This window comes from Cydia strobilella, chromosome 9 (genome assembly GCF_947568885.1).
Source record: "Cydia strobilella chromosome 9, ilCydStro3.1, whole genome shotgun sequence".
NCBI classification, from domain to species: domain Eukaryota; kingdom Metazoa; phylum Arthropoda; class Insecta; order Lepidoptera; family Tortricidae; genus Cydia; species Cydia strobilella.
The window spans coordinates 10,008,328-10,033,849 of NC_086049.1; the positions used below are offsets into that span (position 1 = coordinate 10,008,328).

Genomic DNA, 25,522 nt, shown 5'->3' on the forward strand with positions numbered 1-25,522 from the left:
ACCAATAAACGTTCCCTGCTCCTTATACGAAGTGCGAAATCTATTCTATTCTATTCAATTCAATTTATTCGAAAAGAATAACATACATTTGTTTAAATATTTTAGTTCATGAACTCCAGGATAACTGAGTTTAGGAATGCATTCGGATACAATGAAGATGGAATAAGTACCTACGTTTAACAATATTTCAGAATACTAGGTTGATGGTACTTAGCTTTGCTGGATGCTATAATTCCATTTGGTTTTGTTAGTTATGACAGAAATCCGATATTAGATATTCAAACATTCCAAACGCATCACTGCGGAACCCAGGGCCAAGTACATTACGTCAACTCATACTAGCGAACAAGTGTCTAATGGTTTTTGCAACGCGTTTTCCTATCATTCTTGCTAACATTAACTGGTAACCGACCTATTTATACACACAACAAACATAAAGACTTAATGGGTATATTTTATTTTTAAATTGTAGGTAAAGTAAATACCTTTTTAATTTGTATATAGTCAAATACGAATACGTTTATCCTACAATTTTAATTTTGATAAAATCTCAACCGCGTATTATCCAGCTTATTTTCAGGAAAGACTCCAAATTATATTCATTTGGGTTATCTTGGAAAATGCGAGATTCACTTATCTCACTTAGCCTGTTACGGCTAAATAGGTTATGCGCTACGTGTGCTACGCCGTAGATACCGCTACGGAGCTACGCCGGTAACGGCTACGACGCCGCAAAGGGAAGGATATATTTCATGGCCGTGGTAACTGGAGTCAGGTATCGCGCGATTAAATATGATTACACATAAATATGGTACAGATTTACAAAATTTCATATTTAATATGAAACGTTGTCAAGCAATAATAAAAGAAATAAATATGGAGAACTGTAGGAGAGACGACTGTTAACAAGAAGATAAGATGACAAAGAGGTATGTACATGGAATGAAATTAGATACAAATTGCGTCAAACAAGCGAGGGCAATTCATAATAAAAGGTAACACAATATAAAAACCCGACGGTCTCTAAAAAGTTGGAGATTCTGCATGCATGTCATTTTATTATGCAATATTATAATTGTACAACTTGTATAGTAAAGGTAGTGTACCAATGTCCCGCTAGATGGCGCTGTTCCCTCCGCGTTGTTCTGTACATCGCGGTGTTAAGATTTTTCTTAGATTGTATAAGTAGTCTGTCATGTTTTTGTTTACCAACCTCAATAAACCACCTATTTCGGATGAACAGTTTTGTTTGATTTGTTCATGGTCCTTCGAGCCGGATTCCGGCAGGAATAGTAGTGGAAACGTTTTTGCGTAAATAAAAATAAACAATTCGTCAATTGGACGAATTGTTTAACGCGCACCTATGGGCAGTGGATTGCTGTTCGGGGCGATTTCAGCAAGTACGTGAGGAGCGTACGACTGCATCCAGGCTGCCGACAGAGGGCGCCTTGGAAGGAAGCCTACAACAGCGAGCGAGCAATCTACATCCGTGACGTCACGGAAGGATATGGTGCAAACGTGAACAGCCAGGTGACAAAATCAATGGTCAAACAACTGTGAGTACTTTTACAATTGTTAAAGAAATAACAACCTTTAATCCAGTGTCATAAGGTTCAGTGTTTTCATAGTGGTCAAGTAGTAAAAAAGTGTTGTGCAAATTTGAGCCTTGTGTCTAAGAATTGGAAAACTTTAAAAAATTAATCATCGAATCGAGAATCAAGTCAATTTGAACTTTAAGTGCATTAGCTTATTAACTTAGAATAATTTAGTTTCAGGAAATTAGTTCCGACGGGGAACCTATGCCCGATTTCTGGTAGAAATTAAATCTTAAAAACACTTGTAAAATTCTAAAAACTTATCCTATACACTTGTAAAATTTTAAAACTTTATTCTATAGACTTAGAAAAATTCCATCCGAAAAAACACTTGTAAAATTTTAAAAACTTATTCTATACACTTGTACAATTTTAAAACTTTATTCTATAGACTTAGAAGAATTCCATCCGGTAAACACTTGTAAAATTTTTAGGTTTATTCTATAGACATTAGGTCCTATAAACACTTGTAAAATTTTGTTAACGCATTATAGGAACTTAGAAAGTTAGTGTCATATTACGCTGGATACTTATTCAATTTTAGAATTTTGATTAGAAATACATTTACATAGAACCCATACAACATGGAAGCCTTGATTGCAAGCCAAGAGGATATAAATAAGCGTATGAATAAAGCTCGAACGAATTACAAAAAATCTCCGAAAGAGCGTATAACAGTAAAGTATATAGAAGTTAGGATAGAAACTTTGGATGAATTGTGGACGGAATTTCTGTTGGGTCACAAAAGATTAATGGAAAATCATCACAAAGAAATAAAGTCGTCAACTTATGTTCAGAGCGATATGTATGATATCACTCAGGAATTGTATGTAGAGTTTAAGACTGAGTTAAAATCAGTTGCTGAAACTTTGGTCACTGACCATATTCAAGAACAATCCATGCAATTCCCAGGTACATCACCCGCTGTGTTAAAAAACAACTCAGTGAAATTACCAAAAATTGTTATTCCGACCTTTTCGGGCAAATATACAGAATGGACTACTTTCCGTGATTTATTTGAGTCCCTTATTCACAATAATGAGTCCATAGACAATGTACAAAAAATGCACTATTTAAAAGGGTATTTGTCTGGAGAGGCGGAACAATTGCTTCGTCAAATTCCGATATCTAATTCCAATTATAACAAATGTTGGGAATGCTTAAAACAAAGATATAACAATAAAAGATTCATGTGTCAAACTATTTTAAAACGCTTTTTATCTCAAAAAAACGCAACTTGTGAGTCAGCAAATTTCTTAAAGGAATTAATTGATACTAGTTCAGACTGTCTACATGCTCTAAAAAATATAGGCATAGACGTCAATGCTTGGGACGCCATAGTGATTCATTTGCTCACTCTCAAGTTAGACCCAGAAACAAGAAAGCAGTGGGAGTTGACTGCATCAATGCAAACCACAGAGGAGACCTTACCGACCTTTGAGCAATTCAAAGATTTTATAACAAATCGATTTAGAGCTTTAGAGTTTATAGAAACCAAGAAAACTGTTAATCATAACCCCACCCCTATAACTTATAAGGCACGCGCCTTGCATGTAGCTCAAGGCAGTCAATGCCCGTTTTGTTCAGAATCTCACAAAATAATATTCTGTAAACAATTCGTCAAGCAAGACGTAGACTCACGACGCGAGTTTGTCCAAACCAAGGGTTTATGTTTTAACTGTTTAGGCGGATTCCATTCAGCGAAGGTATGCCAGAATCCCACACCATGTAGAGTTTGTAAACGCCGCCACCACTCATTACTTCATCCCAAAAATGGTCCTGGTGCCAGTGTTTCTTCCGACGAGGTAGCTGAAGGTACAACTAATGTTGGTACAATGGAAGACATGGAAGAATTAACTGACTCAGAACCAACAGATATTACGACTTGTTTTTCTTCGGGTGATCAGGGTCAAGTACTGTTAGCCACTGCAGTTGTTGGAGCCCAGTCGAGGAACAATGAATATTATCCCGTGCGAGCAATGATAGATCCATGTTCTCAAGCTTCATTTATTACGGAGGCAACGGCTCAATATCTGGGACTGAAACGTATCCCAGTCCGCAGTAACATATTTGGTCTGGGAGGACAAAAGAATGCAACACCAAGGTCGAGGGTGATACTAAATTTGCAATCATTGATACATCCTGAAGAAAGGCTTTCAGTAAAGGCATATGTACTGAGTACAATTACTACTATTATGCCAGCCAAGAAAGTGGTAGATTTGGGCTCAATAGACGTCACAGGATTACCACTGGCTGATCCAAATTATCACACGCCTAACAAAATTGACGTCTTGTTAGGTGCAGTAGTTTATAGCCAGATTGTTTCGGGAGAAATAAGGAAAAACAAAGAAAAAACTCTTGTAGCCCAAGCAACGTCGTTGGGTTGGATTATAATGGGAGCGACTGGATCCAAACAAAATGTATCCAATGTATCTGTGTTCCATACTTACCTTGTTGGAGATGATCTGCTTAAGAAATTCTGGGAATTAGAGTCTGATGTGTCTATGGTCAAAGGTCACGACCTGTGGACAGAAGAAGAGAAAAGATGCGAGGAAATATTTGCAGCTTCTACTTCTAGAGATGATACGGGAAGATATGTTGTAAAGCTCCCGTTTGCTGACGACGACCCTGGCTGCAAATATGGCGAATCTAGAGATGTAGCAGAAAAAAGATTTTATACACTGGAAAAGAGATTAAATAAAAACCCGGAACTTCTATCACAATATAAAAATGTAATAGATGAATACTTACAATTAGGACATATGGAGAAAGTACCTGAAAAAGAGAAAAATAAAATAGACGCTGTATACTTACCCCACCACGCTGTGGTGAAAAAGGAGAGAGAAACAACCAAGGTTAGGGTTGTTTTTGACGCTTCCTGCAAAGGAAAGAATGGAGTGTCATTAAATGATAATCTTATGATTGGACCAAAATTACAACCAGATTTACGACATTTAGTACTTCGCTGGAGACTATATCCCATTTCGCTAGTATCAGATATCGTAAAGATGTACAGACAAGTCAAGGTAAAGGACGAAGATGCCAACTTTCAAAGGTTATTATGGAGAGATAATCCTGATTCAGAGCTGCAAGATTATAGACTACTCAGAGTAACTTTTGGTACGGCTAGTGCACCATATTTGGCCGTCAAGGCTTTACAACAAATAGCACTAGATGAAGGAGAACATTACCCTTTAGCCACTGAAAGAACACTCAAAGACTTCTATATGGATGACTTCATGACAGGTTGCGAAACGGAAGAAGAAGGGATTCAAATTTACAGGGAAATGAATGAATTATTGGGAAAGGCCGGATTTACTTTACAGAAATGGACTACTAGCAGCAATGACTTATTGGAGATGATTAAAAGAGAGAAAGAGGATGTGGGGAGTGGAATAGAAATTAAACAGGATGAAATAATCAAAATTTTAGGACTTACCTGGAATCGAGAAAGTGATGAATTTCACTACGCCGTGTCACTTACACCTATGAAAATACCGGTAACAAAAAGAAATATAATTTCGGATATTTCGAGATTATTCGACCCATTGGGTTGGGTAGCTCCTTGTGTAATTTTAGCAAAGGTTATGATCCAGAAGTTGTGGCTGACAGGAATAACCTGGGATGAGGAAGTTCCTAGCAACCTAATAAACGAATGGAGTACTTATCGTGAAGAATTGGCAATGCTTACACAGGTTCATATTCCAAGATGGATCAGATTAAAGAAAACTAGCAAGAAAATAGAACTCCATGGGTTTAGCGATGCATCAAAAATCGCATTTGCTGCTGTGGTGTATGTCCGAATAGTAGACGAAACAGAAGATGTAACGGTCACTCTAGTGTCGGCAAAAACAAAGGTTGCTCCAATTAAACAAGTGTCCATACCCAGACTGGAACTTTGTGGGGCGGTTCTTCTAACCAGGCTTTTAATGGAAATTTCGGAGAATCTAAATGTCAACAAGGGTGACATTCATGCGTGGACGGATTCTACAGTCGTCCTAGCTTGGCTTAACAGCCACCCAAATAGGTGGAAAACATTCGTCGCGAACAGAGTGTCCGAAATATTAACTACATTAGATGCCAACCAATGGTCCCACGTCCCATCCAAGCTTAATCCTGCAGATTATGCCTCACGAGGCTTACGTCCATCAGAGCTTACAACTACTTCTATGTGGTTTAATGGACCAGAGTACCTTCAAAAAGAACCAATAAAATATGACAGACCAAAAAACATAGTCACAGATCTCGAAGTAGCAAAGGTCTTGCATATTACAAGTGATTGTACAATTTGGGATAGGTTTTCATCGTTATCACGACTGATCCGAGTTATTGCTTATTGCAGACGTTTCTTAAACTCAAGAAGGTCTGTCACTGAAAGATATAACACCAAATATTTAACCAGTAAAGAACTAAAGGAAGCTCTCTACGTTTGCATACGGCAATGCCAAAAAGAATATTTTGAAGAAGAAATTAAGAAGTTAAAAAACAAAGAAACACAAATGCAACGAGGTTCAAACTTAAAGTCTCTGAATCCATTTTTAGATGAGCAGGAAATTATGAGAGTTGGAGGGCGATTAGCAAATACTACCCACTTAAGCAACGATAGGCAGCATCCAATCTTGCTGCCCAAGATCTCTACATTATCACGTCTGATAGTAATGGACGCTCACATGAAGACTTTACATGGTGCACCACAAATTATGCAAAATTACATTAATTCAAGGTATTGGATTTTAGGATCAAAAGATTTGGTAAATGCCTGCTTCAGAAAGTGTGTGACATGTATCAGACATTCTACAGCAAGTCGATCTCAATCTCAATTAATGGGACAATTACCAGCAGCAAGGGTTACACCAGCACGTCCGTTCAAATTTTGTGGTGTCGACTATGCCGGCCCTATCCACCTCCGAACGTCTGGAGGGCGTGGACACAGATCCTTTAAAGGGTATATATGCCTATTTATTTGTATGTCCACGCGAGCTGTCCATATCGAAGTAGTCAGCAGCCTTACAACTGAAGGGTTCATACAAGCCTTTAAACGATTGGTAGCTAGACGTGGACCGTGCCAAGAAATTTGGAGTGACAATGGAACAAATTTTCAGGGTGCCTCCAGAGAACTTAAATTATTGCTACAAGCGGAGAATAAAAATATGTTGTCAGAAATCGCAGAAGCTTTGGCAACCGAAGGCACCACATGGCATTTTGTTCCGCCACATGCTCCCAATTTCGGCGGCTTGTGGGAAGCAGGTATCAAATCCGCAAAGTACCACCTAAAAAGGGTCATAGGTGAATCCACGCTGACGTATGAAGAAATGGCGACGGTATTGGCTCAGGTTGAAGCTTGTTTAAACTCTAGACCCCTGACCCGTATAAACAATGATCCAGATAATATAAATGTCTTGACACCTGGACATTTCTTGGTTGGAGAACCACTGGTTACCGTGCCAGATTACAATTACTCGAACACTAATGTTAGCAGTTTGCGCAGGTGGCAGTTTACGCAACGCATGGTCCAAGATTTCTGGCGAAAATGGTCAAATGAATACCTCACAAGGTTTTTACATCGTTATAAATGGTCTCAACAGACTCCAGAACCCAACATTGGAGATGTTGTCCTAATCAAGGAAGACGATTTGCCTCCCAGTCGTTGGCTGCTTGGTAGAGTTGTTAACAAACACCCTGGTGCGGACAACATAACTCGCGTTGTTACTTTACGTTCAAAGGGGTCATTAATGAAACGCCCAACCTCCAAACTGTGTGTTCTGCCAGTTAGTAATTAAGTTGCATGTAAAATTAAAAGTTGTCATTTCCTATTATTAAGTTTCGTCCCAGATGGACAATATGATGTTAGTTTTAAGTCTAACTTACATTATATATGTTTTTTTGGTCAATTATGGACCAAGGCCTTTTAGTTTTAAGTCAGTGTGATTTCTGTTTGTCACATTTTTCTAATTAAGAGTACTCTTCTTATGTAAACAATAAGAAGAAATGTATATTTCCATAACTTAGATTACTTACCTAGTTTACGTTCTTAGTTTGTTAGTTTAATTTTGTTAGCCCTTAAGGAAGGTTTTACCCATCTACTCATCGTTTTTATAAAATTCTGTCACGGTGGGCGGTATCTTCCTATAATTAAAGAACGTAAGACGTTCCTTGGTGGGCGGTATGTACAACTTGTATAGTAAAGGTAGTGTACCAATGTCCCGCTAGATGGCGCTGTTCCCTCCGCGTTGTTCTGTACATCGCGGTGTTAAGATTTTTCTTAGATTGTATAAGTAGTCTGTCATGTTTTTGTTTACCAACCTCAATAAACCACCTATTTCGGATGAACAGTTTTGTTTGATTTGTTCAATAATAGTGTGACAATAGTCGTATTATGCATATCGGATCCTCGCAAGTCGTTTATACTCACTGTCAGAACGGAACGTGTATGATAATGATAACAATAACCGATAGCTACGACCACGTCAGCATTTATATCTACTATACAATATTAATCTGCATGTCTTTTTATGCTCTTAAATATTTCATACAAGTACATAAATATTAAGCGATCTTTACTTATTTTCTACTTTAATTAGTCAAATAATATAACGGTCTTCATAATAAATATCACTGATCTAAACATTGACTGTAGCGAAGCGGTGAAAGTTGAGACATAATACATTTATTAGCGCCAGTTGTTTGCTCAAGTGACATAGGTCTGTTATTCTTATACCTGACAGAACACAACGCCTCAAAAACCAATAAAACGTGACATTTAGATATACTAAAAGCAACTATCACAAATTGAAATCATACTTAGACCTGTGGTCGGCTTTGAAAAACCAAGACAGTAATACCCTAAAAACTATACAGGCTTTTCTTTTCTTCAAGTCCGACATAGCGGTATTTACAAGGGCGACAAGTTAGTGTTCTTATATGTTTTTTATACACGTACACGTTTTGACACTGTCGCAAGTGCGATGTCTCATTGTGTATTGTATTTTGTAGTATCGCGGTGCCTTGCTATTACTGTAATGCTGCGTTACTAATTTGATTAATAAAATAAAATATGTCACTTGCATAACTGAGGAGCTTATTCATAACCTGATTTGTCACAAAAAATTTAAAGTTAAATTAATGTTATCAGTCTATAGAAAATTATAAATAGCACCTATATAAAATGTTTTGTTATTGTATAAATCTTATTTTCCCATAGTATTATGATTTTTTATAGCGGGATCATATGCAAAAATAGTTTTTCAAAGAGAATTTCTCATGCAAAAAGTGATTTGTCACTTTAGCCAATCGCTAGTCTGTTTTGCCGCCATTTAGATAAGTTACTTATCAGTGTCTCAAGATGTGAACCGTAATTTCCATGAAAGTTTTAAACAAAACTTTAACAAATTTTAATACTCATAATACATTCACCAGCATTTTTAAACTTTAGCTATATAGACATAAACAGACATAATTTATTGGTAATAAGACTAATAAGGTATTACAGGTCACAATTTTTAACTTATTTCTACACCTTACATCTTTTATTTACATCACTTCGATATCAATTCAATATTACGATTCAAAAATTAATAAAAAGAAATGACTGTTTTTTTTTATAAATATATAAATAAACAATTCTAATCAAAATAAAAACTGTAATATATGACATCTATTACAGTTTTTAATTTATATAATAGTACCTATAGTGTGACTACTTAAAAAACACAAATCAAAATATTTAATAAAATAATTTGATTTGTTCCCAAACTTGTTAACTCTAATCAAACTTTCCACTTGTCACTTGTCTAGTTATACACTACGTCACAAAAATAAATATACTTAAGGCGACATTCGGATGACTGCAGCATAGTTGACTTGTTACTGTTACCGCGTACCGTGTTGTCGCGGACGATGTCACTGACAATCTCCTTGTTTAAATAAGTGACGGACTGAACGCGACGTGTATGCGGACAACGCAATGTATCGTAGAATAGAATTGAGAGTGATAATTATCGTCCACGTCAACGCTAGAGCACTAACGCTGCAACAGGAACGCAACACTGAATATATAGGATTACACTGAATATACGAATTTTAATAATTAGATCAGATCCATAACTGATCGAGATCTAATTATTTAAATCCGAATACGCCTGATATTCTTTACCAGCTGATTTTTGCGAGAACGATCTCCTGCGCTCCGAAAGCGCTCGCAATAACAGGCAAAGCGTTAGCTGATATGCCTTTACGAGGCCACAAGTACAATAACGATGCCAACTCAGGGAGACACTTGTTCAACGTTTGACATAAATATGTATGGTATTCTCATCTATTAGAGAAGGTTATCTAGAGGCGTATTCTGATGATATGAATTTGATCTGCATTTGTTATAGAAATGATCTTTTAGTGTCAAAAGTGACGTTTCTGGTTGAAGAAATGTGACTCAATAGTCAATACACTGACAGATCATATTCATAACATATTCTGATCAAATTCATAACCTGTTGTTACAATCAGAATACTACGCCTCTTAATCGATCATGAATATGGTTTTTCCATATGAACTTACTATAAAAAAAATGAGGATGACATTTAAAGTATTTAACGGAGCCCGTCCGTCCGTCTGTCCGTATATCACAGCCATTTTTCTCGATAACTAAAATCTATATTTAGTTTGGAACAGGTGTATTGTCTGAGTCGCTTCTTAGTTTAGTGTCAAAGCACGCACATAAAAAAATAAAATACCTATGTATTTTTTTTATTCTTTTTTTTTTAAAGAATAAAATTCAATAAACTTGCCGCATTACCTCCTTATAACACCTCCCGTCAGCCTAATCTTTTGTGTGTGTAAGTATATTTCCTCATAAATTTCAATGACTGTTTGCGTCCAAATGAACAACTTAAACATTGTTTAATGTAAGCAGGCACAAAATACGTTTGCATTCTGGGAGTTATGAAAGTTTTGTTTGTATTCAATTCCCGCGCACGAATGTAATAAAGCGAAGCGAAGCGATGAAATACTTATGAGTCGTATAAACTTTGGAGCGGTTTTCTACATATAGCATTCATTTAAGCATTCATAGTTTAAAAAGTTTATGCTTAAACATCAATTTAACGAGGAATGCCTCAAACTTGAGACAAGCTACATTTAGATTCATTATAGATTATTATATTTACATAAGTGTAGTAAGTATGTACTTACTACCTTTTTTGTCCCTTCCGCAACCGCCACTCACTCTCATTTTTATTATTTAACGAATGGCTGTTTATTTTTATTTTTGCATCTTGTTTGTTTTAATTAATCTTGACGTGTCTTTTATTATTTGTTTTATATTGTGTTAGTATTCTCACTGCACTAGTTCATGGCCCCGACGGAAGATCAGCGCTAGCCCAGCCAGGCTAGCACCATGCTGAGTCGGGACCATTAAGTGGCTTATATTATTTATGTTGTGTTACCTATGTACGTGTTTTCCTCTTTTTGCCACGAATAAACGCTATCTATCTATCTATCATATGCATGAGTAGGTAATACACTAAAGACTACTGTCGCCTTGCCAAATTGCTGCTGAGTTAGCTTGCTCTGACCTAATCTGCTTGCGAAATTTCATTCAAAGCTGTTTAGCTAGTGCTGAGCAATAGAGCAGTAAACATATATTTACATTCAAACGCCCAAAGAAACTTTTACGTATATAATATAATAGTACATAGAGATTATTTTAAAGAAATAACAGACTACAATTGCGTTTTTTTATTACTGAGGTTATTATGAAAGACGTATTTTCATCTTCCTCCTCCGTCAAATCTTCAATAATGTCACAGAAAAAAAGTATTACCTAACTAAGTACAGTTGGATGTACCTACCTATATATATACTGATAATTACCTAAGATGTGTATTAAATTTTGTTACCGCATCGTCCAGTTTTTCCAACATTTTCGTCGCTAAATATGTCTTAAGAGTCCACCTTCCGCGCCAAATTTTTGAAATTTGCGCTTTTCTACTGACTTATTCCTTCGACCACTAACCCCGAAGATCCATCTCTGTAAACCTACTTAGCGGTATTCACCGCATGCTCTGTTTGCAGCCCCGCACTTCGCCGATAAAAGCCTCTTTGTGAAGCTACACGGCCCGGAATAACTCTTTCAGCTACGAGTGATATGCCGTGGTAGACTAGGTGAGTATATAGGTGCTGATTTTTAGAAGATTGAGTTTAGGAGTATGTTTTAGTTTTTTTCTTACTCAATTGAAACATCGTGGGTTGATATTGATAAGATAACCTTTTAGTCTAAATTTATAAATTTTTGTTGGCTGGAGTAAAATGTCTCAATATATAATTTTAAAGCATTCTGTTCTAATACATGTCAAAAACAAAACATAAAAACAACTTAAAATTACCATTAACCTAAACAAACAGAAATACAATTTGGAAAACCTTAATATCTACTTTCAAACATTTACCTTTTCAGATAAATAGTGTCGGCCAAAGTGGCCAAATAATATCGGAATACACCCAAATTTATATGGTAACAAATGGTTGGAGAGCCGGCAGTAAAGTTTCGAACCAACGTGATACCGCGATGAGATGCACAATGGTTTCCCATAAAACTGATGCTAAGTCCGAATTTGATAGTCTGCCACGGCGGAACTAGCCGAAAGTACAAAAAAAATAGCCACTTCCGGTGCGAAAAAGGGGGGGTCATTTAACCCATCTGATACTACAATAAAAGCTATGGCATCAGTTAGAAATTTACTGGTAGATACAGAAAAGCGAAATCTGCCAGTATGATTCCTGCCGGAAGTGCTTGGCATACGCTCTCAAAGGTGACCATCAGGACCCCTAAATTAACCCATCTGATACCAGCATGAAACCAATTCCAGTCGGTAGATATGAACCTTCTCTTCAGGAATATATAAGTCTGCCAGGGCGCTTTCAGCCGAAACACCTTGACATACGAGATTATGTGGCGCAACATCCGTGGTACCCGTATAACCCGTATTTTGGAATTGTACATATTACGGACATTTCAAATACTGCAGGCTTATTAATTTATTACTCTATGCTTATATTTGTATATTATTACGTTATTAATAACACATATTTATAATAAATTAAGTTAAAATAAATTAAATAATGTGATTAATATGATTAATAGTCATTGAATTAGCTATATGAATCGTTTGTCTTTGTCTGTCATTTTGACTTATGTATTTGTAAGAAAAGGATAAAACATAATTTAACTAATTCAGGCTCGTAAAGTTTTACGAATAAGGGGGTATTAGTATTCATAGCTAAATCAGGCTTGTAATGCGACATAAAATGATTTTTGGTGGTTTCTTTTACGCTTGAGGCGTTTTTTCACCTATTTGGTGTATTTAATCACTATCTTATGTAGGGGAGAGAGGGGCAAGACGAGTAAGACGGGGTAGCGGCTTTATATGGCGACACGACTGACCAACCATCAGAATCCCGTTAACGCATGACGATGCGTCGCCATCATAGCAATCAGTTCGCACAGTGACCGGCTAGACAAATGGTGTCGTTAATTATTTATTTGCAAAAAAACTGTTTTTGTCATATTCCTTGTTATTTTTAGGGTTCCGTACCCAAAGGGTAAAAACGGGACCCTATAACTAAGACTCCGCTTTCTGTCTGTCTGTCTGTCTGTCCGTCTGTCACCAGGCTGTATCTCATCAACCGTGATAGCTAGACAGATGAAATTTTCACAGATGATGTATTTCTGTTGCCGTTATAACAAACTATAACTAATTGTTTATAACACCTGTATTCATTACCTGTAATGCACAATTGATGAATAAATGATTCTAAAAACATAATAAAATCAATATTTAAGTGGGGTTCCCATACAACAAACGTGACTTTTTTGCCATTTTTTGCGTAATGGTATTATGGTACGGAACCTTACGTGCGCGAGTCCGACTCGCACTTGGCCGCTTTTTGTGTTTTATTTGGTTTGCGTTTGTTTCCTTATTATCACCAGCACATATATACTGTTAATTTATTCCTATGGCCCAGCAATCACGCTAACAGCTAAGGACTTGTTTGGTTTCAAGTACGGTTTATTTTACAAAAAACTTTCGAATTTCATTAGGCACATGGGGCAAGATGGGGTACATCTTGACGGCCGTAGTTTTAAAGTGATAAACTGATGAAGAATTGCGGATTTGAATTTATTTATTCTTCAACATCAAAATCAATATCAAACATTTATTCAGCAAATAGGCCACAGGGGCACTTTTACATGTCAATTTTTACAAACAATAAAATTAACCCAACAAACAATAAAATTAACAAGGGAAGATGGGGTACATGTTAGCTGTAAACACATTTTCTGTCTCTCAGACGACTTAAGAAATAAAAGTAAAACAGTTCGTGAGAAGTTATCAGACGATGGACCCAAAAGCCAAAAATTTGCCCTAAATATAATATTTATATGAATCATTCTTATCTTGTCCCGTAGGGGTTCCCCATCTTACCATACTCGGGGGGCAAGATGGAGAGAAGGCACTTTTGGCCATTTCAATTTATTTTTAATTTTATTATCTAACTACAGAGTTCCTAGTAAGTGTTGATTATGAAAGACTGATTACCAAAGATAAAAATAAAAATAACAAAAACTTAAAAAAAATAGCATTTTCAGTTTTATTGGACTTGAAACATTAAGTATCCCGTCATGCCCACCTCTCCTCTACATTTCTTGACGTTGACGCAAAACTGACGTAGTTTAACATTCAGGGTGTTGTTTTATAACACTACAAATTGAGATAACTAAGGTCTGTTTTTTTATTCCGTAGACTAAAATGACGTTTCATATGTAAGACATGACATTTCTTAGTACCACAAGAAATGTCATTTTAGTCTACGGATTACGGAATAAAAAACAGAATATAATCTATTGGAGTCTTAGTAATAGGGTCCCGTTTTTACCCTTTGGGTACGGAACCCTAAAAATGATTTAAAATGTTCATATTTGGATTATTGGTAAAAATCGTCCTTGACGTTGAAAATCCTGTCTTTTTACACCCGTTTACAATAAGTATGTAATAATAATAATTTTGTTCATTTTGGTAAATAAAGGATATTGTAATTTGAAATTATTGTATTATTTATATATAAGGTGCTAACAAATTAGCTACAGAAATTTTACGAGATGGTTGGTACTTTACACTAGAACAATTAACTTTTAATAGAAATTAAGAAAGTTTCTCATAATTTTTATTTTATTTACCGAACAAAATAAATAAACTATAATTCTATCTAAAAAATAATCATCATGTATTTAACTGCTTGTTTGTCTTAAATGTCATTGTCAACGTGTCATTTGATTTATCAGCGTGAAGTGGCCAGTTAAGTTTTATATTTAAAAGAGGTTTTAGAATCTGTTCAATGAGGTCTCATTTAATTATCTCATTAACAGAGTTTTTTTACAAAGCAAATTTGTTTTCCAATTTTCTCAAAATAATATCATAAAACCTATAATGTTTCATACTTACATATACTTCAGGAGCCGAGTACTATCAACTGTAAAGATATCGGTAGCTAATTTGTTAGCACCTTTATAAGGCAAACAAAGAAGTACAAAGCCGTAAGCAGGTATTAAATTAATGCTCAAATTATATTGTGTATATTAATAAATTTGAAATATATGTTATTAATGGCATAAAAATATACAAATATAAGCATTAGGTAATAAATCATAAGCCTGCAATAATTAAAATGTCTGTAATCTGTACAATTCCAAAATACGGGTTCCACGGATGTTGCTCACATAATCTCGTATGTCAAGGTGTTTCGGCTGAAAGCGCCCTGGCAGACTTATATATTCCTGAAGAGAAGGTTCATATCTACCGACTGGAATTGGTTTCATGCTGGTATCAGATGGGTTAATTTAGGGGTCCCGATGGTCACCTTTGAGAGCGTATGCCAAGCACTTCCGGCAGGAATCATACTGGCAGATTTCGCTTTTCTGTATCTACCAGTAAATTTCTAACTGATGCCATATCTTTTATTGCAGTATCAGATGGGTTAAATGACCCCCCCTTTTTCGCACCGGAAGTGGCTATTTTTTTTGTACTTTCGGCTAGTTCCGCCGTGGCAGACTATCAAATTCGGACTTAGCATCAGTTTTATGGGAAACCATTGTGCATCTCATCGCGGTATCACGTTGGTTCGAAACTTTACTGCCGGCTCTTCTACCAAAAGGTGTATTGCGATATATTTAGCTACTTTGGCCGTCACTATCTATTTGATACTACCTGTATTTGTCTGTTACTTCGTTTACGATCCCATGCTAACCGACCTATACAACTTTGATCACTGCACAACGAACATATTATAGCAAATAGGGAACATGGACGACCATACAGTAGTATAATACGAGTAATTTGGGAAAATATACTCGAGAGTAGCTTACCTGCTATATACATCATCGTAAATGTATTATGTGAAAGAGATCTAAATCACTGTTACAAGATTCGACCTAACCAAACATCCATGACTAACATGCGAAAGTAAATACCTAGTTACTCTTCAAATGACGCCCTAGTCTATCAAGCCAGCCGATTGCTTGAGAAATTTGCCCGACTTAATAGCATTTCAAACTCCTTTGTGAAGCTCGAATGCTTCAAGTATTCAGTTGTTGTAACTAGTAAAGATTCCATGGCGGCTGCTTCTACGTGCTTTAAACAAGACGTCGTTGGAACACTTATTTCCGAAGACATTGAAAACAGTGTTTGCATTTCGCTGCATTGAAGGATAAAATGCAATTTCAGCGATGCTTTCGTTTAATACTTCAAATTGTAAGGAAGCATATAATTACACTAGCTTTTGCCAGCGACTTCGTCTGCGTGCACTTAGTAACCGCAGCTTGAGTAAGAATAGCGCAATTGCTTATGTACACAAATTATCAGGCACTTCATTAATTGGGTTGGGATGATTTTCGGGATAAAAACTATCCTATGTCCTTCCCCGGGACTCAAACTATCTCTATGCCAAATTTCAACTAAGTGGGTTCAGCTGTTTCATCGTGAAGACGTAACACACAAACAGACAGACAGACTTTCGCATTTGTAATATTAGTATATGAATAATGATTATTGAATAACGTTTATTTGGATTTGATTTGTGATATTTTGTCAGTGTTTTCCTTGCGTTGATGTGGTGAAATCCATACTAATATTATAAATGCGAAAGTCTGTCTGCCTGTCTGTGTGTTACCTCTTCACGCTTAAACCTTTCGAACCGATATAGTTGAAATTTGGAATAGAGATAGCGCCGTAGCACGCGCTCAGACACAATGGCACATAATGGCCGACCGCTGGCACTAAAGAAAAATGGCTTTTGTTTAACAGATTAGGGTCTTAGACGTCTTAGACGGTCTTAGACGAAAAATCATTTAAGAAGATATAGAGTTAATTACCTTGCCTTTTCTTCTCTACGAATAAATCCATGAGGCGTACTCAGATCATTACTTATAGCAAATCCAGATCAAAATTTATAGCCATTTATTACATTCAGAATACGCCTCCATGTTACCAGCTACGATGTAGCTTGCCTATTATTAAAAAACTATGGTCGGGGAGCCCAAGAGGGGATTTTTGTAGTCACTCGAGCGCGTCAGATTAGGATATGGGGGATACCTTGACACCAAGCAGGGAGTCAAGGACAGCCCGACAGAATAGTACAAAAAAATCGCCACCTTGAAATACTCGAGCGCGTCAGATTAAGATATGGTGGATTAATTACTTGTTAAATAGTCCCCATTTCAATAATCTGACGATTTTAGCGATCCGTAAGCGAGTGGCAGGGTCACAAAGTTGCAAAAAAAATCGCGACCTTGACTTACTCCCGTCTCGTCTTAACTATTACGTGCATGGGCGCGAGAGTGGCTTGCAAATCTAAATTTAGTTTTGAAAATGCGACAACACAAAACACAGTAGAGCTGCCCAGATGCGTTGTATATCATTAAATCATTTATTCACTTGCAAGAATGCAGTACACAAACATGTTCTTACAATATAAAGATGTCCATTCTGCTTAACAAAGCATGCAAAGAATGCTAAACTAACTAAACTTAACGACAAATATTTTTAAGTACCTAAGGAAATGATATTATTACACACGTGTTTTTCTGATAATTGCAGAATTTCAGAAAGACTAGTATTGTAAAATAAAGTAACATTATATAATAGGACAACATTATATTATTATAGGCCTAGGCTTGGGCCGAGTTTTTCGGAGCTGGCGTTTGGCGTCAAGATCTTTAAGTCGGGTGTGTTCAAAGTTATCAAGACCCGTATTGACAGCAGTTCGCCAGTCCGATCTCCGAGAAGCAAGCTCCTCCTACGACTCGCATAATTTGCCGGTGGCCAAAAGGTGGCGTTTCATATGACATCCCTGTAGCGCAGATACTGCCCACCAGCCTTGCGTTTACCTGTGGCTAGCTCAGAGTAAAATACTGCTTTAGGCAATCTCGATGGTGCCATACGTACAAGGTGCCCACACCAACGCAATTGGCCTTTATGAGCAGACATTCCATACCCAGCATGCCCGTTCGATGAAAAACCTCCGAGCTTAGAATTTTAATAATAAGCTTTTAACGAAATAATTAAACAATGTTAATAACAGGGGATACTAAATTTGAAGTAATACGAGCTTAAAAAAATTCGTTGTACATTTATTTAGAAATTTTCAAACTGTGATATCTCGTGAACCCCTTGGTCGATTTTGATCAACTTAGCGGCATTCTACTGTTTTTAGGTACAAAAAAGTTTACAAATAAAATAAATACATACGACAGGAATTTTTAAAATTATCTTGAAAAAAAAATATTTTTTCTTTTTCAAATCGTCAGGCTCCACATTATCGTCCGATTAAGGGTTTACATAACTGGGACATCAATCTGAACCTGTCTGTATAATATTCTGACACGCTCGAGTATTTCAAGATGGCGGTTTTTTTTTGCAACTTTGTGACTGCTACTTGCTTACTGCTCGCTGAAATCGTCAGATTATTGAAATAGACACTTTTGTAGGGTCCTTTTAACAACCCCTTTGAATATCTGAGGCGCTCGAGTAAGTTATTTTTTTCCAAATTTTCTACCCTTCCGTGTTTGGTGTTTTTTTTTACATTTTAAAAAATCTGTAGAAGCTTTCCTGCTCACTAAAAAAGAAAATATTATATATAACACATTTTTCTTCCAATCATCTAAACTTTCGATTCCAATAGGTCTCTATGACGCTCGAGTTACTACACATTTAGCATCGTCGCCTCCCCATGTTTAGTCTCATACACGGAAGTAAGTCTGTGGTTTCTTCAAAGAGTTTTCACCGAAAGGTGGAACTCCTCGGTGTTACATTACGCATTTTAACATGAACATGTTCTGCAGGTAATACGTAGTCTGTTGTTCATCCTTTCACGCCTTTACATGTATATATTTTCTTCTGAAAAGAGGTGCAGCGTTATAGCACATTGAGGCAGACTGCTTTGAAGCATATCAAATTACCCGTGTCTATTTAAAACGCTTGCACAAATAATAACTGTAGGTATAAAATCATGTAAATTGGGATTAATTCAAATATAAATCGTAGGTATAAATAAATACACACATATTTGTACCTATCTCAAAATATACGCCCCTAAAACAAGACTTGACATGTAAATGAAAACGTGTATTACGCTGTATTGTACCGCTAGCACCTCTCAGGCGAGAATGGCCGTATAGTTACGGTCCAAAAAATATACTTAACTTTAATGGAAACACGAAGCTAAAAACCTCTAAGCACATGGCAGTATTAACGTGTAAACTTGAATGATAAATGTCGGTCCGTGCGCGCCAGTACACGGTTCGGCTTTTAGCGGGTGTCCACCTGGTGCCGAGGTTATGACGCATTGCCCGCTTTCATTATGAAAGAAAACACTCTAACTTTTAATGCGGCCGGACTTTGGGCCACTAAATTATTATAGCACAATTTTGGAGGAACACTTAGAAAGTTATTGTCGTAAATTTTTGATTTAGTAACTAATTTTTGTATTCGGAAATGTAGATACAGATAAGCAACGAAATGGGCAAGCTTTGAAACCCGATCACTTGCACATAAATAGCTATACCAGCTGCGGTCAGAACCGTTAGAAAGCAGAGCAAGTACTAAATATTTTATTACGAAACAAATCGAGACAGGAACACACATATTTTTGCGTTCTGGTTGTGTAATTAATTGAATGAAAATTAAATATTTATTGAATATTAAAATATTTACCAGAATAAGTGGATCCGTTTATTCCTCAGAGCTTAACATAATACGAGTACATCAACCACGCTTCATGGTTATTTAATTCACATGGTAATAAATTTCACCGGCGAATCCTACAAACAAAACTCGCTTCTCAATTGTTCGTAGTTGCCGCGTTGTTCGCGATGTTCATTTGAAGTGAACAATGTGTGACAACGACAGTCGCGATCCCGTTGTCTTCCATTCGTTCCTTTCCTTCCATTCCCTTCGTTCATCGCAGTAACGAGTGCCAGCTTTATTGTGTTCTTACTTTGCTCCGACGAGAAACGGACGGCGACGTTTAACTAAATGCCAATAGCGAAGCGAAGCGAACAATGAATAACGTTGCGTGTCTGCGATTTGAAACGTCTGTTCGAACTCCTCAAAAGTGTTGATGTAGTTCCTGTTTTTGATATAGGTACCTACCTATTATACAATTCTATAAAGATGCCTGGCTATAAAGAACCTTGGCCAATTTGGAAGTCCTTAAATAGGCTCAGGTGCCAAGTTGGTCGATGTAAGCAAAATATGGCCAGATTGGGACTGCTCCGTAGCCCCTCGACTGAATGTACAGTCAAGGGCATAAATATATATACATTCCCAAAGTTTTTTAAATATGTGTACGCTCTTACACCTTAGATAATAAAGTCGTGTTCTCATATTTTTGAGCCATTTGTCTGGATCGATATTTTTGCCTTCGACTGTACATGCGACACAGCAACGCAAACCATGGCACATCTACTGGCGTGCCCCGCATGCCCACATCACAACACCGCTTCCTATTGGGCATCCATAGTATGAAAAGGAACCTCGACACGAAAAGAAGAAGAAGGTTTCGATTTCACAACTAACGCACCGAGCCCGTCCGTCTAGCAGAGCGGCCTGCAATTCATGAATCGTATATAACATGATAAAATAATAATTTACCTACTTATATTTTCCATCGAATAGATACGCTGACGGCAATCCCCAATAGATCTTCCTAATAAATAATAAATTAAGTACATAAAAATCTTGTCAGATCATCAGATGCGAATTCTACCCGCTCATTTCAAACATAATAATGTAAACAAAGATTGCGCATCCGCTTGCATGCCGACATCGACAACACCATAGTGAAAAGACAAAAGTCACTCATTACTGCTCATTACTTACAGCTATCATTACTGCAATTATGCTTGGGGTTAAAGTAATTAGACGGAAAATGTAAGTCTAAAATGGTAATTAAGTAACTACAAGCAATATCCACAGAAAAAAATCGAATAGGTCAGTACCTAAACCTACCTACTTGTTTAATTATACAGGTACATTAATAATTTACGTTTGGGTTGACTTTGGGCTTATAAGAATCGTCTCGTTGGGTCGATTTCAGTTTAAAAAGTTTATTTAGACTGAGGTACAGTCGGTGATAAATATTTTTGTTTTGAAATATTTTTTCACTATGACGAGTCACATACAAAGCAAAGTTCACAATGCGTCGGTACTCGGTAGTGTTGGCAGTCCTGATAATGGCGTGCTAAGCGAGCGCCGTTTCCGGCCGAGGCGCGATGCAGACAACCTTCATTTCCGGTGAGTCCTTTACCCCAGGCCCGATGGTAATCTGTTCACTCGCCTTATCTCATCACTCTGAGATAGGCCGGATGTGGTTCAATAGGTTAAGCTTTGTGCTTTCAATGTTTACAGAGCGCAAGATAATTCTTGTGGTTTCCGGATACTAGTGTTCATAACCGAACACAAGTTATCAAAACTCTTCAGGATTTTTGTTATACTTTTGTCTATGGTAGAAACAGGTGAATAAAACAGTAGATGGGATTTGAGTTGTCAAGATGGAAGATAGGTATTAGTTTTTGTGGAGTATATATGTACATCGCTGTCAGACAATTTATTGGAAAACTTAGTTCTTGCTAGTTTGAACATGATAGGTAATAGCTTTCCACAACATTGAGAAACTAAGTTTGAGTCCGATATCCCGTACCTCCGTCAAGTGTAACGTATAGATCTAGCTAAAGTAAAATACCAATTACACAACTACACAATATATGTACACGCTGAAGCACACTTTTGTTGTAATGTTAGCTACACAGACAGCTAGAATTTTTAATTTACATTTCTAATATGCCAACTTATTTTCTATATACAGTCTGAAGCTTAAATAAGAAACATACTATATATCATTATCATATACCTACCTTTGCGCTATGCACTTCCTTTCAAACACAGATTTTACATAACAGAGAAATCACACACACTTTGTATCACGTTCAAAATCACAATTCATAAAATTATTTAAATAGATACGTTCATTAAAAAAACATGTATAAAGTTGTCCTTTATAACATAAAGCGCTATCACATTCTGAAAGCTGAGATATGAATTAATGTACACATTCTAACGTAACATTAAACCCGCTCTCTGTTTACTGCCGACACACAGGTTGAATATTTAAAATATACCTACCCGATTCTATGCAAATTTCACATTATCTCGTCTCACTGTTTGCTGCTATCTCATTAATAAACTTATTAACACAGCTATTTCAAGCTGAATCTCTTATCTTCTTGGTACGATTTTAACCGGTTCGAACAGAGCATCAAAAGTAGCGTATCAGACAACCCGTTAAGAGTATCTACCAAAAAAATAATGATGAATAGATCGATTTTTCAATACATGGGTGTTGTGTGGGCTAATATTAATTAGTCCATTAAAAAATCGTTAATTACAAAATAACTATAAACTGAAATAGATAACATTATACACTAAAGAAAAAGTGACCAAGTCCACCGGTGGCCATGGTGCTGCCATCTATCCAACTAGGGAACAAATCAAATTATTTTATGATATCATAAAAAGTAGTTTGTTGTTGTTTGACAGCACATATCTCTCTCGCTATACCGTAATCCAGTAAAGGATTCGTTTAGGAGGTGCAATCACACACTGCTCGCCCTTAGAGTTGGTCAAAGGCACCTAGCCTTTCAAAGATATCATACACCAGAGAATTTAGGACGGGTACCGCCGTAGCCGCCTGGTTAGGACGTTAGCCGCGTAAGCTGAAGACGCGGGTTCTATTCCCGCCTCGGCCACCGGTGGACTTGCGGCGCGATTCGGGAAATGAATTAGAGATTCACTAGATATGAAATAGTAAAGATATGTGACGTTCCACGGTAAAGGTGCCTTATGGCGGTTGGCACTTACGCTATTATTAACGCCGCTCCAATTAATATTGGATAGCGCTTACGTCGCATAGCGCCGCAATAATTTGCGACGCTATGCGACGTAAGCGCCAGCCGCCATAAGGTACCTTTTGCCGTGGAATGTCACAAATCTTTACTATTTCAAATCTAGTGAATCTCTAATTCATTTCCCGAATCGCGCCGTTGGTCACTTACTCTTTAGTGTATGTTATCTATTTCAGTTTATAATTTATACTTAAAAATCACAAATCAAAAAATATTTCATAAAATAATTTGATTTGTTTCCTAGTTGTACATAAATAGGTAATCGCTAATTATATACCAAGCTTCTTAACCTTTATCAAAGTATCTTTGTTTGTTTTAGTGGGTTACAATACTTAAGTTTGTAGGCCGATGATTAAGTATTGCTTAGGTTATGTAGTTTTAATTCGTTTGTTTATGCTATACCATCAATAATTCATATTATGTATACCTAGCGAACTTTATTACAATAACCACTGCCAAATCTAACAGAAGACATGTAAACAAACACATAAAACTATCAGTGTTGTAAACAAGTTAAAGAAGCGACGAATATTATTAGTAATCGAAGTGGACGGTTAAAGTTATCGGTTAATTTGCATAAACTTACGGGTTAGCTTCAGGGATGTTACTACCATCGCTTGCCTAGATCAAGAGTGGCATAAGAGCTTTTAAAGTTGACCTATATATTACTCTCAATGTAGTTAGCTCTTACATAAGTGCGCTCGAGATGCACTGCGAGTCCTAAAAATTCACAATCAATAAAGCCTAATTTTTAGTTCAAAAGCAGTGGAAACGTAGGAACGTAGGTAGTTAGTCGGAAATCGATGACACTAACTCCAATATTAATTGGATTTAAAGGATCTAAAAGATACCTAAAAAAAATTGACGTTGTCATGATCACCCTATGACTTTTATATTTTTATAAGAAATGATATAGAGTTAAACCAAGAAAAGTCTACATCGATTTTGATAGCATATTTTATACGTCATAATTTCTTAGAAGTTTGATGTTTAAAATAACAGTTGCACTGCGAATGCTATCAAAATCGTTGCAGACTTTTCTTGGTCTAACTCAAACATCGCACAGTCTAGTGTTTTCAGTGTTATGAAATTTGATACATGTGTGTCAAACGTAATGGTATACGGGGTGTCCTTAGCCATTGGACAAAGCTGAAATGTACATATGCAGTAGGGTATTTAGAATCAGTATATCAAGTATCATAACAACCGGTGTAGCGGTTACGAAGAAATTAACTAATTACGATTTTTTACTTTGGAGCAGCCTGTATGTTTTAATAGCTCCTGAGGTACTAAATAGTATGAAACCTTCTTCGACCTTATTGATTTTCTTATTTATTAATGACATCAATAAGATTCTGACTTTAGACAAATGTCATCATTGCCGCACATTTTCGAACAACTTGTCGAACACACTGCCAATGATTAATACAGTATATTTTTTTTTTGTTGTCGATCATTGTAATTAATTTTTGTTAGAAAAATTATTTTTTTATCTTTTGTTAGATAAAATTAACGATAAAATTAAAGTAGCCCTACGTGGGATTTCAGGGTTTGTCCAATGGCTAAGGTCACCCTGTATAGGTCGTAGTAGTTGGCCTGAGACAAAGGCTTGTTTACGCTCAGTAGGTATCCCATTGGAACTGCAGCCCTGAAACTAATATTGAAACTTAGTGGACCGCCTGACCTTTGAGTCGCAAGTATGACAGTGCAACTTGCAACGGGTAGGTAACTAACTTGTATTTAACTGGCGTGACACTTGCTGTCTTGTTTGAAACTGTACCTGGCGTTAGTGGCCTGCGCGAGATTGACGTTATTCTATACAATGTGTTCGGAGGCTATCCCAAAGGACTTTAGTAGTTTAATTGCAGAAACGACAATCTACGGACGATCATAGAACTAAGAAACTCTTCATACTTACAATAAAATATTAGCGGATACGTTTACACAGGGTTAAGTGGAACTATAAACCAATAAAACTGGTTCTTTTGATTTCCACTGTATCTCACGTCTCTAATAATCTTATAACGAACTCATATTCGAAGTAAAATTGTACGAGAATCTTGAAAATTTAACGTTGAATAAAAATTAAGAATAATAATATGAATGGATGCTTCTTAAAATTGAAGATAGATACATAAGATCAATCAAAAACGTACCTAATAATAATAATATAACGTTGAGTAATTCCTTAGTTAATCTCGGTTAATCTCTAATTTTAAATTCAAAGCAATTAGCCTCATGCATGAAGTTTATATTTGAACGAAATATGTTTTATTCGGATGTTTGTTACCGTTATATCATGTTACAAATGCATTTCCGTTTTTAAATTACCATTTAATTACTCAAAATTATAAATAAAAAGTACAAAAATTTGCCCGCGAAAAGCTAGTGAGCGAAACGCTCGGAACGCCACGTGAT

At 36.5% G+C, this 25,522-nt stretch overlaps 1 protein-coding gene across 1 annotated transcript in view; it reads left to right on the forward strand.

Moving 5' to 3' along the window:
• Positions 1-918: 918 nt before the first annotated feature.
• LOC134743993 (uncharacterized) overlaps positions 919-25,522 on the forward strand; it is a 30,604-nt gene continuing 6,000 nt past the window's right edge. Inside the window, exons 1-4 of the mRNA XM_063677625.1 lie at positions 919-929; positions 1,398-1,556; positions 2,875-5,854; positions 6,698-6,916. Of these exons, the coding sequence (XP_063533695.1) occupies positions 919-929; positions 1,398-1,556; positions 2,875-5,854; positions 6,698-6,916 (3,369 nt within the window). The remainder of the gene's footprint in view (positions 930-1,397; positions 1,557-2,874; positions 5,855-6,697; positions 6,917-25,522) is intronic.